The 16,509-nt window shown below is 37.9% G+C and overlaps 1 protein-coding gene across 3 annotated transcripts in view; it reads left to right on the plus strand.

The window, feature by feature from the left end:
* Window positions 1-16,509, plus strand: part of Arhgap6 (Rho GTPase activating protein 6) — a 468,763-nt gene that overhangs the window by 418,912 nt on the left and 33,342 nt on the right. For all 3 annotated transcript variants that reach the window (XM_074063388.1, XM_074063389.1, XM_074063390.1), the window contains exons 4-8: window positions 1,264-1,520; window positions 3,489-3,684; window positions 8,374-8,429; window positions 10,024-10,174; window positions 11,186-11,334. In XM_074063388.1, coding sequence (XP_073919489.1) covers window positions 1,264-1,520; window positions 3,489-3,684; window positions 8,374-8,429; window positions 10,024-10,174; window positions 11,186-11,334 — 809 coding nt within the window. The remainder of the gene's footprint in view (window positions 1-1,263; window positions 1,521-3,488; window positions 3,685-8,373; window positions 8,430-10,023; window positions 10,175-11,185; window positions 11,335-16,509) is intronic.

The following is a 16,509-nucleotide window of genomic DNA, read 5'->3' on the forward strand; positions in this document are numbered from 1 at the left end:
GGTGTTTTTGATGACATTATAACAGGGGTGAGGTGGAATCTTAGTGTGTTTTTGATTTGCATTTCCTTTATGGCTAGAGATGGTGAGCATTTTTTTCATGTGCTTTTTTGCCATTTGAATTTCTTCTTTTGAAGAAGTTCTGTTTAGTTCAGTTGCCCATTTTTTAATTGATTAATTGATTTTAGGAGAGTTTAGTTTTTTAAGTTCCCTGTGTATTCTGGTTATCAGTCCTTTGTCTGATGTATAGTTGGCAAATATTTTCTCCCACTCTGTGGGTGGTCTCTTCAATTTAAAGACCATTTCTGTTGTTGTACAGAGGCTTTTTAATTTTATGAAGTCCCATTTGTCCATCCTTTCTCCTAGTTGCTGGGCTGCTGGGGTTCTATTGAGGAAGTCCTTGCCTATACCTATTAGTTCCAGAGTGTTTCCTGCTTCTTCCTGTAGTAACTTCAGAGTTTCAGATCTGAAGCCAGGCTCAGAAGACCAAAAATCATATGTTCTCCCTCATATGCGGACTTTAGATCTAGGGCAAATGCAGCAATATGGTTGGACTTGGATCACATGACAAGGTGAGAGCACATATGGGAGGTATGGGGATAGGTAGAAAACCCAAAACGTGAAAGCGTTTAATGTCCCCACTCCAGAGGAGCTAATACAGCAACCTTTAAGCGACAGAGGTTATCATGAGAAAGGGATCAGTAACCAGTGTAAAGATCAGTTAGAGATGAATCAACATGGGTCGTAACACGTACACATGAAAGCAATGCTAGGAATATTTCTGTATAGCTATCCTCAACTCAACTAGCAAAAATGCTTTGTCTTCTTTATTAGGCTTGTGTCTTTTCTTCAACAAAATTAGTGATAAAGGCAGAACAGGACCTGCCTGGAACTGAGGGGGGGAGGAGGGGAGAGGGTAGGGGAGGGGGCCCGGGAGAGAAATGATCCAAACAATGTATGCACACGTAAATAAATGAATAAGTAAAAATAAAAGTCACACTTCTCTGTATTAAAACAAACTTGAGGAGGCACATGGAGAAAAACTACAGACCTAGCTTCCAAAATATGTATTTATACCCATTAGTTTTATTTATTCAAATTGAAACTTTGGCCATTCTGATAAACACAAAGTCACTTCTGTATGTTCATTGATGGATACAATTCTTCAGAAATCAATCATTTCAATATGCTTGCCCTTAGCATGAATGATAGTCTTTACTGGACTGGGACAGTCTCTGAGCATAAATGTCTGTTCTATGGTTCCAGAATTCATCCCGCAGGCATTTGGAATGCCCTTATCCCAAGTCATTGCCAATGACCGGGCCTATAAACTTAAGCAGGACTCACAGAGGGATGAGCAGAAGGATGCATCTGATTTTGTGGCTTCCCTCCTCCCGTTTGGAAATAAAAAACAAAACAAAGAACTCTCAAGCAGTAACTCATCTCTCAGCTCAACCTCAGAAACACCAAATGAGTCCACGTCCCCAAACACCCCGGAACCAGCTCCTCGTGCCAGGAGGAGGGTGAGTTGGCCAGGATTTCCTCTGACACCGATGCTAGAAAACTAAAGATGTGTAAGGTTCTTCTTTGAGTCTTTGTGCACGTGAAAACTGGATATGTTATTTGTGTCCATTCCATTCAGGGAGAATTTGCACTGTGAATATGGTAGCTGGCATAGCCTCAAACCTTTTCTTGGCTCCTCTAGAAGATTCCAGATGTCCCTCCCTGTTACTCCATGCCCTGTGACATCCAACACTCCACATTACCACCATTGGTCCTGATGTGTTTAGCCATCTCCTGCTGTCTTAACCAGGTTTCCCACAATAGACTGTAAAGCTCAAAGGCAGGTCCCAGTTTAGTTAATTTCTTCATTGTCAGTCTGAGAATGTACCTGGCCAAATAAATTAGTTGGGCATCTTCATAAACAACGACAGTTTTTCTTTATCTACGGAGCATTTTTTCCCTTAAGCAGACCCATAGAATCCTATATGTGGCTTTCTTCAAATGAATACTTTGACAATGTGATACCAATTCTGAAGTACACAGTTCTAGGCACTGTGTTGTTTGGCATTTCATATTTCAAACTTGGAAAACTGAGTTTTTCAAGCATACTGTCTGGCATTTGGCTGAGTCGGCTGATAAGCATCTCTAAAACGTTCTACCTCACTGGGAAATCTCTCCCTTTTCCTCTGGCCCAAAGACCCTAAATCTTTGCCACCTTCAGCCACTGAAGACTGCCTTAGATAATACTGCAGACACATCCCCACTTAATACCCACTTTCTCAACATTCACAATCTCTTCCAAGGCAAAGCAAGACCTGAACCCCCTTTGTTGTTTTTGTAGTGTTGAAAATGATTAAAAGTGAAGAAATGACAAAATCATGGAATATTTGAATTTGCATGATGAATTTGCTCTCCCAAGCCAGTCTGTCTCTCAGAGTATATATAAACCTATTTGAGAGTAATACTACAACTCTAAATTTGAGCTTTCTGGGAATCTAGGCCCTAGGCAATCCCAGATGTCCTCTTCTCTATCCAGGCTTTGCTAGGACACCAGCAGTCAACTTCTAATTGTATGCTTCACTAAGGATGGGTGGCTATAGCACACAAGGTCACCATTTCTAACATGGCAGCCTGCCTTCCATTTGTCAGCACCTCTCCTCTTTGCTGAGGGCTTTTTCTGATAGCCAGAAACTCCTGGCACAGTCAGATAGCAGGTTGTAAGTACTGAAGAGATATCATCACTTCCCTGCCCCTACCAGGGGCTCTCCATAATCAATGCTTCTTAAGACATAGTGTTTAAATTCTCCAGTTCCCTCACCCTTGTGGGTATAGGCTCTGAGGTGCATGAACTGCACTGTCTCCTAGAGTTCTCCAGGGAAATTCACCTCTGCTTGTCTACAATGCTAACTGACTTGGCAATGCTCCCTTCATTGGCCACCTTCCCTCCCCTGACTCAGTTCCCCAACTCCCTTACAGGTATTTCCTGGGACCATCTCCCTAATAGCTTATGGAGAAAGCTAACCTAAGACTGTTCTATGGAATCTTCCTATTTTAAAAAAATCTACTTCCTATAGTCATACTTGAGGTTTTTTGGTTTTGTTTTTTTGTTTTTTTTATCATAAGACTTCTCTAACTTTACCTCATTCATTGAGTATGTGATTTTTTTTCTTGTTTCAAGAAATGAAGTGGTTAGGTCAAAATATTTTAATTATATGTTTCCCATCTCTTGTCTTCCACTTGGAAATTTTTGTCTATTGTTGAAATTGCAACTACCAATACCTTACCCTATGTTATGGGGATTTCCTAACTTTTTCAAAAAACATTGATTTTTTTCCTTTTTACATATGAACATCACAATTAATTAAATCAAGCAGTATTATTTTGAGAGTGATAAATAGTCATGGGCAAAAGTAGTTACTGGGTAGCACCTGGAAGCAGCTTTTTTTCTTTTCTCTGTTATCTTCTTAAAGTCTGTGTGTCATTTGCAGGGTGCCATGTCAGTGGATTCTATCACTGATCTGGATGACAACCAGTCTCGACTATTAGAAGCTTTACAACTCTCCTTGCCTGCTGAGGCTCAAAATAAAAAAGAAAAAGCCAGAGATAAGAAACTCAGTCTGAATCCTATTTACAGACAGGTCCCTAGGCTGGTGGACAGCTGCTGTCAGCACCTGGAAAAACATGGTAAGTAGACTTGTCTGTCAGCCCTCATTGATTTAAGCATTATTCCTTTAAGCACTCAATTTCAATTCTGTGTTCCTTTGATCAGGCTCTAGACCAAATTTCCTTTGGGAAGAAAGTATACAGATGTGAGTGTTTGCTTAAAAGATTACTGAGCTCGACAAGATTGTTTCAGGTCAGGGAAGGAATCAATTTGATAGCACTTGGACTATTTGGCCCCTATGAGTCCTCAGAAGTTACTCTGACCAAGCAATTGAGCCCACCTCTGTTGGGCTTGATCTGTCACTAGAACGCTCTTCAAACAGAGAAGGGACATATATCGTTTTTTACATTGCAATTTCTCACAAACTTTCCTTTAAAACATGAGTTTAGCTTCTTTTTAAAAATACACTTGAAAATCCAAAATACATCATTTTGACAGTAGGTTTACATATGGCTATTTGCCTTTTTTGTAGATGTCCATTTAAAATTTCTCCAGTCATCCTTTTGCAACTCAATTCCTGTTGATATGACTTTAAAATAATGTACAATTATTTAAATTTTTCTGAAATTTAGACTTCTAGCTTATTAAATTTCCATTTGCATAATGTAAATTTTGATCACTATAGTGTTAGCAGGCATTTTATGGACATGGGAAAATTTTCTTAATTACTTCTTTAACAATATTATGCTCATTGTAATCAAAGAAAACATAAAACTAAAGAAAATTCTGAAGCTTCCATGCAGACACGATTACTGTTACCATTGTCATATTTTCCTTGTAATAACAATGGGACTTTATAAAAAATGTTAAGGATGCATCTAAATTTCTCAATCAATTCATTATGTATGGAAATCACTGGATAACAAAGTGACTTAACAAAGTAATATATTGAAACATTATTTGTTTATACAAAATTTTAAATGTGGGTACTTTCATTTTTTTAGCTTACCTTTCACATGCCTGTGTATTATTTGTGTACCTTGAACATTTCTCTCTCTCATATATAAATGCATAATATATACATATTATATATATGTGTATATATATATATACATATATGTCTGTTTTAGAGTAGTTAGCATGTAGTTTATGGCCTAAAGGCAAGAAGATAAGCTGGTTAGCCTTTGAAAGTCCTGATTTTATTTCAGATTTCAGTGGTACTTCTACTATATGACTACAAAAATATAAGAGATAAGTTCAAATACAGGTATTAACCTTGGTTGCTTTAAACCAATGGAAAAAGAGAAAACTTCAAAACTTCAAAAGCATTTCTTCATAAAACTTTATTTGCCTGTTTTTGAAATAGATAGCAAGAGGACATGAATAACTTTAGTCTAATAAACATTATCAAAGACATTTTTTATCATCTCCAAAATTGTTCTTAGACAATTATATTGGACTCATCTGTGTTTGTGTACACAACACTTCCTCATTTATTTTTCATTCGAATGTTTTCTGTATTCTTCCTCAAGCATTCTCAACTTCCCAGAAGCACACATTTCCAAAAATCAGACAAAAATATAACAGAGTTGAATTATAGTATGTTTCTGGAACTTAGTCTGATTTATGGGTGGAACCTACTGCTCATTGTGCCTGTCCTCCATTTCTTGAAGTCCCTAAGCCTGAGATTCAGGTTTTTCTGGGTTTGGTTTACCTTTCAGTTTCTGCTGAAAAAGGGAGAAAGATGATCACATCAATTTCTGGGACAGAACACAGCAAAGTCGCATTTCTTTATCAGGTTTATGCCTTCTCAATATCCACCTGTTTTTATCAGTGACTGTATTGATTCATGGTTACTGAATGCCTAGACAGTGTCTTCTCTTTTAGGAAAATCACTGTAAGGCCTTGTAAGAAAAGGCATTGGCTATCATTTGTTCTACCTTAAAATTGCCTTGCCTTAAGATTGTCATTCTACTTTAAAAAATTAAATTATTAAAACTAAGAACAGATTATAGCCAGTTGATGTACATAAGAATTATAACCATCAATCTCTAGTTACTAACAAATTATTTTTAAATCACAATCAGATTTACTGATTGGAAAAGTATTATAATTGAGGAAGTAATTTCATAGAAATGTGCATTTCTGCATAGCCTGAAGAAATTTAGTCAAATTACTATCCCCACCTGTGTAAAAAATTCCCCTGTGTGATAATTTGCTTCTATAGAAATTTCAACTATTCAGAAACTGTAAGAAAATAAATACAGCCAAAATTAAAATTACTAAGATTATATTAATTTTTCTATGTTGTACATAGAAGACTCATTCAGGGCCTATTTCTTCTGTATGATACTATATGTCAGATAAGTAGTCTATATGCATTAATTAATTGAATCATTGCACAAATTTGAAAAGGGTACTTACATTCATTTTTCAGTTGAAGAAATATAATTCTGTATTTAATTCTAAATAGTTTGATTCTCCTGTTCTCAGGCTCCCAGAGAGCTAGAAGCAATAAATTAGGCAGAAAGTTGGCTTCAGTTATGAGCAAATAAATTAATGGCAGTATCAAAGAGGAGCGAGAAGTTCTTTGAAAAAAGATGCAAAAAACAAAGTCCCACGCAAGAGCAAAGCACCAAGATGCACTTATGCAAATCAGCAATCACCATCTTCTCACCACAATTCTCTCAAATTATTCTGGAAATTCAGGACAATATTTTTAAGATGCAGAACTGATAAATGGGGTATTTATGATCACTATCTTTTCTAACTAAAAAGCCTCTGAAAATCCAGCTAAAAATGTTGATACTTAAAATGCAAAATCAGAACATAAATATACAAAATCCATTTTCAATATAAAAGCAATAATCAGTTATAAACTATGATAGAAGAATTAACAGTAAAACCAAAAATATATGCCCAGATGTCTGTAATAATAGGTAAGAAAGCTCTAGGAAGAAAACTGCAAAACTTTACCCAGTGATATAAAACTCAACAAATTAATGTTTATTTTGTTTCTGGATAGGAAGAAATAATATAAAGAATTAAATTCTTTCTAATTTAATTATATTGTACTAATCAGAAATCCTTTGATGACAGGAGAAAGGAACCCAGACAAAATTAAGCTAAGTAAAATTCCCCTCCATAAAAACTTCAGACCGTATTTATATACTGGGAGACTGATGTCCATTCAGGCACAGGGGAATCCAGGATTCAAATGATGCCAAGAGTGTTCTCGCTTTGCTGAATTTACTCTTACACCAACTGTTGCTGCTTCAAATGGTCATTAGCATTTCCAATCTGGTATCATTCCATACCTGGTTATCCCAAAGGAAGAGAAACTGAGCCACCAGTGAAAAAATAAACATAGATTGTGCTCATCAGTGGTGATGATGAATGGCTCACAAAAAGGGGAATCGTTTGGGCATCTGTGCCCCCCAAGAAAGAACACAATAACTTTTATGAGTATTCCTACCCAAATAATCACACCTGGACCACAGAAAACTCTGCTTTAAGCATCTCTTTAGAGGAAATAAGAGGGAAAAAGAAACATAAATTACACCACAAAGTGTCCAAATACAGACCACGGGAAGATCTACAGTGAGAATTAAATGTTATTTCTTCATCAAACCAGTTACTATGTAGGATAAAAAAACTGAGAGTGGATATAGATTAATGGTATGGATTAATAGATTAATTCTATTAATAGATTAATAGAATACAAGGCACATTCACTATCACAATTTATGAACCTTATGGACATTGACTGGCAATTTAATGCTATTAAAGAACTGTTGTTGAAATGTCTGATGTGTAGTATTGATATTACTTGTTTTTTAAAGGGACCTAATGTTTTTGAGTACTACTGATGTTTTAGGTTGGATAACTCTTTTGAATGCATTAACTCTATGTTTCCACATCTAGAATGTGATCCTAAAATAATCAGAAATATGAACAAATACAAGCGCACAGAATTGTTCAGAGTAAGGCCATTTATAATAGCAAAAGAAACCTGTGTATTTTGTGGGATTATATGCCATTCAGGTGGGACTATGAAATAAATCATGGCCCCTTCATATAACAGAGTATTTTGTATTTTAAATCATATTTACAGGGAATTTTTTACCTACATGAAAACTCCTGTGGCCTAATAGTGAGGGAAGTCAGTGGCATTCTCTCTGTTGATAGATAGACACTATATTTACAAACGTGTGCATGATCTCAACTAAGCAATATATTTATATTTTTTTCATGGAGAAAAAGCTAGATAGAAATAAAGTGAAATTTTAAGTGATTGTTTTTGTACCAGGTATCTTTTTAGTTTTTTTTTTTTACATTTTCCTACATTTTTTAGATTTTCTTTAAGAGCATGGTTTCATTATGGTTAGAAAAATGATAAGTATCTATTTTAAAATTAATAAAGGGCTAAAGATTGGTATAAAATTAATGTTTAGGTAATTATTCTGAATAATGAAAACTGTTGCAATATTTTCTCATATGGAGAAGTTGTGAAATTATATAATATCATAAGGAAAAGTTTTCATCAGAAACATTTAATGTAAAATTATTCTGATGCCTAATGTGCTAACCTTTAGGTAACTGGAGAATGTAAATAGTATAGAATAAGGAAGAATTACAGGATGCTGTTAAGTTACTGTTGCTTTTTGTGTCACAGCTCTGTACTGGCATTCTGCTCTATTTCTACTTTGACTTCCTCCAGAGTCTCAAGCCAAAAAAAAAGACTGTTAATTTTGTTTGTTTATTTACAGGCCTCCAGACAGTGGGAATATTCCGAGTTGGAAGCTCAAAGAAGAGAGTGAGACAAGTAAGTGAAAAGTGAAGTTTATATTGTTCATTTCACTTGACTTAATTGAAGTACCCTGTGCAACGTTCAAGTTTATGCAAATTCCATTCTGAATATCTTCTCTTTATCCTACAACTGGTTATACTATAATTGAGTCCCAAGAGATGAAACACAATTCAGAAGCTCAGAAAAGTTGTTATAGAGTTAGCATCAGACAACTGAAAGAAAATGCCTGGAAGTGTCCATGCCACATTCAGCTCTTTGTACAGCCCATTCTTTCTGCATGTGTGTGTTCAGAAAAGAAACATGGTGTGTGTGAATGATCCCAGTTGGATTGGTGCAGACAGAAGTCCTCTTCATTCTGGCTGCCTGACATATGTTGATGGCGAGTTGTCTGGAATCAATGAGCAATTCAGGACAGTGATGGGTATTCTCATCAGGTGGCCAGATGGCAAGTGCCAGAAATTATTCATCAGTTATATCTGGATTCAGCAAAGGGAAAATCTTTGCATGGAGATTTATTTAAGGATTATCCAATAAAAAATGAAAATAGTGGTTACTTAGAACTGAATTCCAAGTATAAAATATGCTCTAACTCACTCACCATTTTATTTTATACTTCACTCCTCAGTACCTGACATTTTTTTCTTCCCTAGTTAAAAATTAAGAGCTAACCATTTGTTAATTATCTACTTATCACCTTGTGTCTACTAGTCTGAGAGGTGGAGGAGAGTAGGGATTTGCTTCTTTATTTACCAGTACTTGTCATGCACCTATAATAAGGCTGGGGACCCAGAAAAAAAGCAATAAATCCTTGTTAAGTGAATGGATGGATGAATGATTGAACAAATGAACTCTTATAGAAGCTTGTTGCACAGTGTTCATCCACAGGTTTGCATAATTATTTCTCCAACAGAGAACAACACGTAAGAAAAGTTGAGCTGTCAGAAATGAAAGTAAGGTGTGGAGTTATTCCCTTCTTGCTATTCTGTTTTTCTGCTGCTCTAGATGTTAATGGGCCTAGTATAATGATTAAGACTGGGAATCCTTCTGGTAATCACTCATAAGGCAATTTGACAAATTGATGACAGCTTTTGTTTAGATATCTTTTAAGCTTCAGCCAGGAATATTCTATTAGGGTTTTTAGGTTTTTTATTTGTAGAATAATCTCCTTATTTTCTTGTACCTCAGTAAACAATCATAAGTCTAACATGACAGGATTGGTGACACACAGAAATGCTATGCAATAGATTAATTCCTCCCTTCCACATTTGCAGTTGACTTAAATTCTCTTCTACCCTTTTGCCTTTCCTTCTACCCTTCTGGTTGTCATTATTGCCCCTCTGCTCACATCATTAACAGAAAATCCACAGATACTTTAACTTGATAACACATTTAAAACATACACGTATATTCATAGCTGGATGGTGTAGATTGCAGATCAAGGAGACATGTTGTTTGTTTCTTCTTCTTGGGGTCTGTGCAGACCTAACACCATATGCTATATATTGAAACATTTCTTTAGGTGGATACCGAACATGGAGATTATTGGTTATATGCTACTTTTTGTCAAAGTAGCCTTATGTGATTGCCACTCGATCCCTTGTTTTTCCAGTTACGTGAGGAATTTGACCGTGGAATTGACGTCTCTCTGGAAGAAGAGCACAGTGTTCATGATGTGGCAGCCTTGTTGAAGGAGTTCCTAAGGGACATGCCAGACCCCCTTCTCACCAGGGAGCTGTACACGGCATTCATCAACACTCTCTGTACGTAATACAACCTTATTCGTGGGAAAGTGTCCTTGGAATACCAGAATGTCCAGCTCACTCATCAAATGCATGTGTTTTCTGATAACTGTTTTTGTCCTTGTTTATCGGTCTCTAATGAATGGGCTATTTGGGGGATTTTCTGAGATTTATCCTGGGGACAATTAGCAAGAAGAAAGTAGCAATAAAACGAATGGAAATAGCTAAGAAGAATTTGGGATGCTTTCAAATGACCCCCGGACAGAAAAAAAGTGCTATAAATTGCTTCTTTGATGTACCAGAGAGAGTTCACATTGAGTCTGTGCCTAAAAATGAGTTGGTGTTTCTGGTATGAGGAAAGAGAGATCCAAGGAACCCAGAGTAAGAAAAGGGGACAGACAACAATTCAGGGGAAGTAAGGTGACATAGCCCAGTGCCAAGACTTTCAACATAGCTGCTTCTGCAAATACAGACTCCATAGGAGGAAAGGAGGGCAAGGGGAAAAGATTAGCCAGAGCTGTGTCAACCTGTGTATATTTCTTTCCTCCAATGCTGCAAATCAAATGGGATTATAGAGACAGGACAGTTATTTTGTACATGTCGTGATTATTGCCAACAAAAAGTCAGTCCCTTGTGTATTACTCAACAGAAAAGGGCCTCAAATCTGTTACAAACTCAAATTTCAGAACATTCACCAATTGTCAGTCCATTGTTAGTAAATATTTGCCAACCATGGACTGAAACCCATTAAGTTGGTATAAATAGTGCCAGAGAAAGGAAGAAAAAGATAGTGAAGGAAATCAAGTTACTTCTCATGATTTCCCTAGATGGGACATTACACCAGGTCTAGTTGTTCTTTTTGACTTTCTTAGAGCCTTGCAGCTAAATTGCAAGTATGGCAATGAGTGAAGGCATGAAGTGGTGTTTACCTAGGTAACTTCCTAAGACAGTTAAGAGGAAACCTTTCTTCCCTGCCTGAAAGATGTGAGCTCTCTTTGTTCTTATTCAGAGCCCCCTTTCTGCTTTATACAGTGTTGGAGCCAGAGGAACAGCTGGGCACCTTGCAGCTCCTCATCTACCTTCTACCTCCCTGCAACTGCGACACCCTCCACCGTCTCCTACAATTCCTCTCTATCGTGGCTAGGCATGCTGATGACAATGTCAGTAAGGATGGACAAGAGGTATGACCCTATTATTGCCACAGATGTTGTGACTCTTTCTTTCTCCCATTTTTTAAAAGGAAAAGACATCAACATGGCCAAATATTCCAGCCTGAGAAAATGACACCTCCCCATCTCTGACCTCCTCATCTTCTACCCTGAGTTTCCATTCGTGAGAAAAAAACAAGAACCTATAGTAGTGCTTGCAATTATGTAAAAGTGGAGTGGTGGGGATCAAATTTTGTAACTGGTTTGATCTGCTTCGTTAATGTGAAGCCCAAATGTGACATCCCCTGTTTACTCTTCTAGTTTTTCCCTGAATCTCTCATCTGCATTAAGAGCAAGAAGTCCAGTATCTCCTTTTATGAAGGTCATTTCTCTCCTTAAACTCTCCCCCTAAATAAGAACTTGCTGAAAGCAATGTATTGTCTGTTCTGCTCCCAAAGTACCAAAGTAGGTATAGAGAGAACTCGGAGTTCTGAACTTTGCCCTTGCATCTGAATATCACATGACGTCAACTGCTAGAAGCAGGTTCAACACAGTCCCACAGGCCCTTTAGGCATGCTATACTTGAACCTGGTCCCACTCAGGCCCAGTGTGACAACCACCTTCCAATCTGAGATCTTGGGCTCTGGTTCTCTTTGTTCTTATTCATACTTTCAAGTGTTTTTCATTTTCACCCTTGGGTAAAGAAGATGTTCACCTCCGTTTTAAGTCACCTAGTAGCTGGCACCCAATTTAAGAAGTCACCTACCTTCACAGGAGACTCCTTTTCCACTTTGATCCCAGGCAAACATACTTTTCCCTGACATTGAATTTTCTAGGAGGTTTCAGGCCCTTTAATATGCTAACATGTACTTTAAATCAACAAGAAGGGGCCAGAAGCACTACAGACTTACTTAACCATAGGAACTTGGCAAATTTAGTTCCCAAAGGACATGATCATATATAATTTTTTTCTCTCTAATCCAGAAAGGCAATTCTGCATTTCTTCTCCTTCATCTCCCTATGAGTGTGAGAATGTAACATTCCTGAATTAGCCATTTAGCTCTATAGGAGCTATAATTAGTGAAACCACCGCTGGCTTCAGGTGCCATAATATAGCCCAACACCTTTTTTCAGCATACACAGCTCTTCGATGGGTATGCTATAATTCTCAGAATTGTTACATAACTATATTACCTGTCTGGGTGCCAGCCTTTATAGACCTCAGATATAACAAAAGCTGTAGAGTCATCTTCCTGGTGGCTGAGTAAAGACAGAGCCCTGTGTCAGAAATTACACCAATTGCCTCTCTGACATTTCCTAAGTACTATGTGTGAAGGCGAAAGTTAGGTTTCAGGTGATTAAGAAGCCCCTGAAGAAAGCAAAAAGTCCAATCGAACTTTCTACAATATAGCCTTTTAAGAATAATTTTTAGACATTCTTTCAGTCCAAAGCTAATGAAGACTAATCAGCTATGACAAAAAAAGAAGACAGTATTCTTGGATAGGTATAAATGAAACTTAGCGTGCTGGTATACTAGCTACTACAGTTCATGTCTCTCCTATGTGTGTGGCTTTGTGTTATAGTAACTAATCCTTCTAATAGACAAAAGACATATGATTGCCCCCATGTTTCAGAAGTAGAAACTGAAAATCTAAGGGGTTAGGTAACTTATCCTGAGTCCCACAGGGAGCTTCCATGAAAAGTCATACAAGTGGTACATTTGTGTATTTCACAGTTCTGGAGGAGGTGCCATACACTCTATAATTACTGTAGATTTGCAGAGTTGCTATGACAGTAGAGAAAGTTCTCGAGGAAGAGCTTCCTTTTTCTAATTCCCACAAAGCCATCATATTGGTTAGCAGTCAGTTGGTTCCACGACTAGCAAATGCCCAGCTGTGCTTCAAACTCAATCCAGTCTAACTTGCTGAGAAAAGAAGTATAAGAGTTAGAAGTAAAGTACAACCCTACTAGGGACCTAGCCCAAGGTTTCTTAGCTTCTGCATGATTGACATTATAGGTAGTGTAGTATCCTTAGCCTCTACCTACCAGATACCAGTAACAGTACCACCGCAAACAACCAAAAATATCTCCAAACATTACCCAGTCCGTGGATCAAGGGGGTCAAAATTGCCCCTGGTCAAGAATATCCACTGTAATTCACTGACCATGTGTTCTTGGGCGTATCTGTTAATCTTTCTAAACCTGGTCTTCCTCACCTGAACTTAGGGAATAAAATTTCTTCAAGTAGGAGCCAGGTGTGGTGTTGTGTACCTATAGTTCCAGCTACTCGGGAGGTTGAGGAAGGAGAACCACTTGAGCCCAGGAGTTCAAGATATAGCAAGACTCTGTCTCTGAAGAAAAAAAAGTCCTTCATCTGACACTGCGCAATGTTTGAGAGGCCTAGTTTACTATCAGGAAAACAAAAACATCCTGGTAACAATAAAGTTGGACAGGAAGCAAGGGTTTACAAGGGTTTCCAGATACTCTTGGCCTAAGCCTTGAATCAAAATGATGGACTAATAACCAATGATTAAAGCATTAGGGGAACTATAAAGACAGATTTGCTTCCTTGAAAAGGTTAGAAGTGACAGGAAAGCAAGCAGCCTATGCAACCATCTTGAACTCAAGTAAAGGCTACAGAGCAGAGTCGTACTAAGGGGAGATGACAGGACATGGGATCATGTTCATAATGCCTCTGCGTGGGTAGGTGGTTGATTCTTTTAAGATGTAAATCTTTGGAAGGATTTGATAACAGGTGACATTGTCCATGTTGTAGATTAGTTAGAGACAGAGACATAATGAGTTAAGAATCTTTTGTGTCAATGGCAGTACAGAAAGCAGCAATTCCTTTTATAAATGTATGAGTGACCTTGGTATTTGAATTATGTATGTCATGAGCACCTTTCCTGAGTTCCTCTAAACCAGTGATTATTGTTCAGTAATTTTCCAATGGCTGTTCCACTCTGCTCATAAAAGTTAAGGACAGGTAGATGGAGAGGAATGAGAGAGGTTCTTTGTTTAGTATTTGTTTAGCTGGTTTAGCATAAGCAGGTAGGGAAATAGAACGGGCAGATTAGGGCAAAGCTAAAATTCAAGCTGTAAAATATGGTCAAGAAACAAATAATTTTTCAAATCATGTTTTTCTTGCCCACTTCTTAGTCTGTGTTAGCTATTTGTTAGGTTGTTGCTTTTGTGGATTATAGCATGGAAGAGAATTGACCCAGGTAATCAAGACACTTGAATGCTCACAAGGCTCTGATAGCTCCTTGCTGTATGACCTTGTCTTTGTGGAAGAGAGGAAGAGGAAGGAAAGCAGAGTGGGGGCCAGGGAAAGTCTTAGCCTCCTCATCTACAATGTGGAAATTATATTTCCTCTCTAATACGAGCACCATTAGCTGGTGGGATTGTAAAGACACCTAAAAGAAGGGCATGAGAAAAACTATTGACTAATAAATTAGTGCTGTTTTAGAGGAAAACAGTGGTGCTTTATTGAATTGTGGTGTTTTGCTATCTTGTGTTAGTTTTGTTTTATTCCATTTTGTTTAGTTTGCTATTTGTTTTGCCACTTAGGGAAAAGAGAAATTCCAAAATGTAAGAAACATTTCATTTCTTCTAGAAAGAATATAATAGAAATAAAATTAAGGCCTCCTGAACAGTGGTTTTTTTCAGAGTCCAAGAACCCCTTGGCATTGCATGGAAAATGTGGTGTGAGTATGCACTTGTTTGGTGAGAGAGTTCTCAAAGGGTCTATGCATGCCGTGGCTACTGATCTTTGAAGAGGTACATGCCTCTAGGAAGTGGTGAGCTGGTTTTGAAACTTTGGTGGGATCCATGCCTCCCTTGCCTCAGCCTTCTTCCCCCAGACCTGCTTTAAAGCTCATTATCCCATCTCCTCATGTGATGGCAGGGTCTGCCAAGCCAGAGTGAATGCGAGGAGGTGTGCTCACAAGAGGAAGAATAGAGGACTGCTTGGAGTGTACTGCTTGCCTTTACTTCTTGCTGTCTCACCATCTGGCTCCAGGCTCTGGGCCTTAGTGTCCCCCATCCCTTGCCAGCTATAAAATAAGGACAGCAGCTGCTGCTTCAGTAGCTTATAGCGTGAGAGAGATGAACTAGTCCGTGGAAAGCCCCTAGCCTACTGTATGTACACACTAGACTTTTAATAAATGTGAGCTATTTATATGAGGCTTAGAAATGATCTAGGATGCTTAGCGAAGAAAAACTTTTTCCTTGAATTGGCTGGCTAATGAAATCGTGCAACAATGTTGTGGCCTTGAGTGCATGTATTACCTAGACATACCCCATGGTGAGCAAGGCTGGAAGATGTCTTGGAGCAAGTCTCCTTTCCGTTTTAAAAAACAATAAAACAAAAACAAAATAAAAGAAGTGGTAGCAAACCACAGCAGTTTGGTCTGCAGCTGGAATCTATGTGCAGTTTTACAGGCGGATTGTATTGCATTCCCAGAATAGCAACCAGAGAAGGAGAGAGCGGAAACCAGAGCTCTGGATTGTCCTGGTGCTAAACATTCTTTTAAAAGAAAACAAAATCTTCTATTTGTTAATGTTTTTTAAAAAGGAGAAAATCCTAACATTACTTTAAGGAGGGGAGGGGAAGCACTCCAGATGCCTCTGAGTTCTAAAGAGAGGAATTTGAAAATGATGCGTATTTTATTTTATCCTTACCATGATTTTCCAGGAAGAGAAGTGAAAAATAAAGTGAAAACTTGTCAAACTTTATATCAATGACACAAAACAAAGAATCATTGAAGATCCTGCAAAAAGGGCACTTTGTTTCAAATTCCTAGTATTTACTACATAGAATAATATTCCCTAGTGGCAAATCATCTCCCTGAAAACAGCTTCGCCTTCCAAAAACACAGCAAGCAATGTTGCATGCTGAGGAGTGTGGGGAGCTTCTCCTTGGCTGTTCATTGGTGCTCCACGGGGTGAGGGTGGGGCTCAGGGAACTTCTCCCAGGCTGTTCATTGGGGCTTCATGGGGTGAGGGTGGAGCTCAGGGAACTTTTTGGCCTGCTCATTAAAGCTCTTGAATTCTATGCTGGGCACCACATGCTTCTCACAGGCTGTATTTATCTTCCCAGGGAAAATGTCTTTATCCTCACAGTCCAAGAGTCTCAACTAATGTTTAACAAGAAAAATAAAAATTCACACAGATCAATAGTTCTCAATCAGTCAGGGGAAATTTGGG

This window comes from Castor canadensis, chromosome X (assembly GCF_047511655.1).
Source record: "Castor canadensis chromosome X, mCasCan1.hap1v2, whole genome shotgun sequence".
Classification (NCBI taxonomy): Eukaryota; Metazoa; Chordata; class Mammalia; order Rodentia; family Castoridae; genus Castor; species Castor canadensis.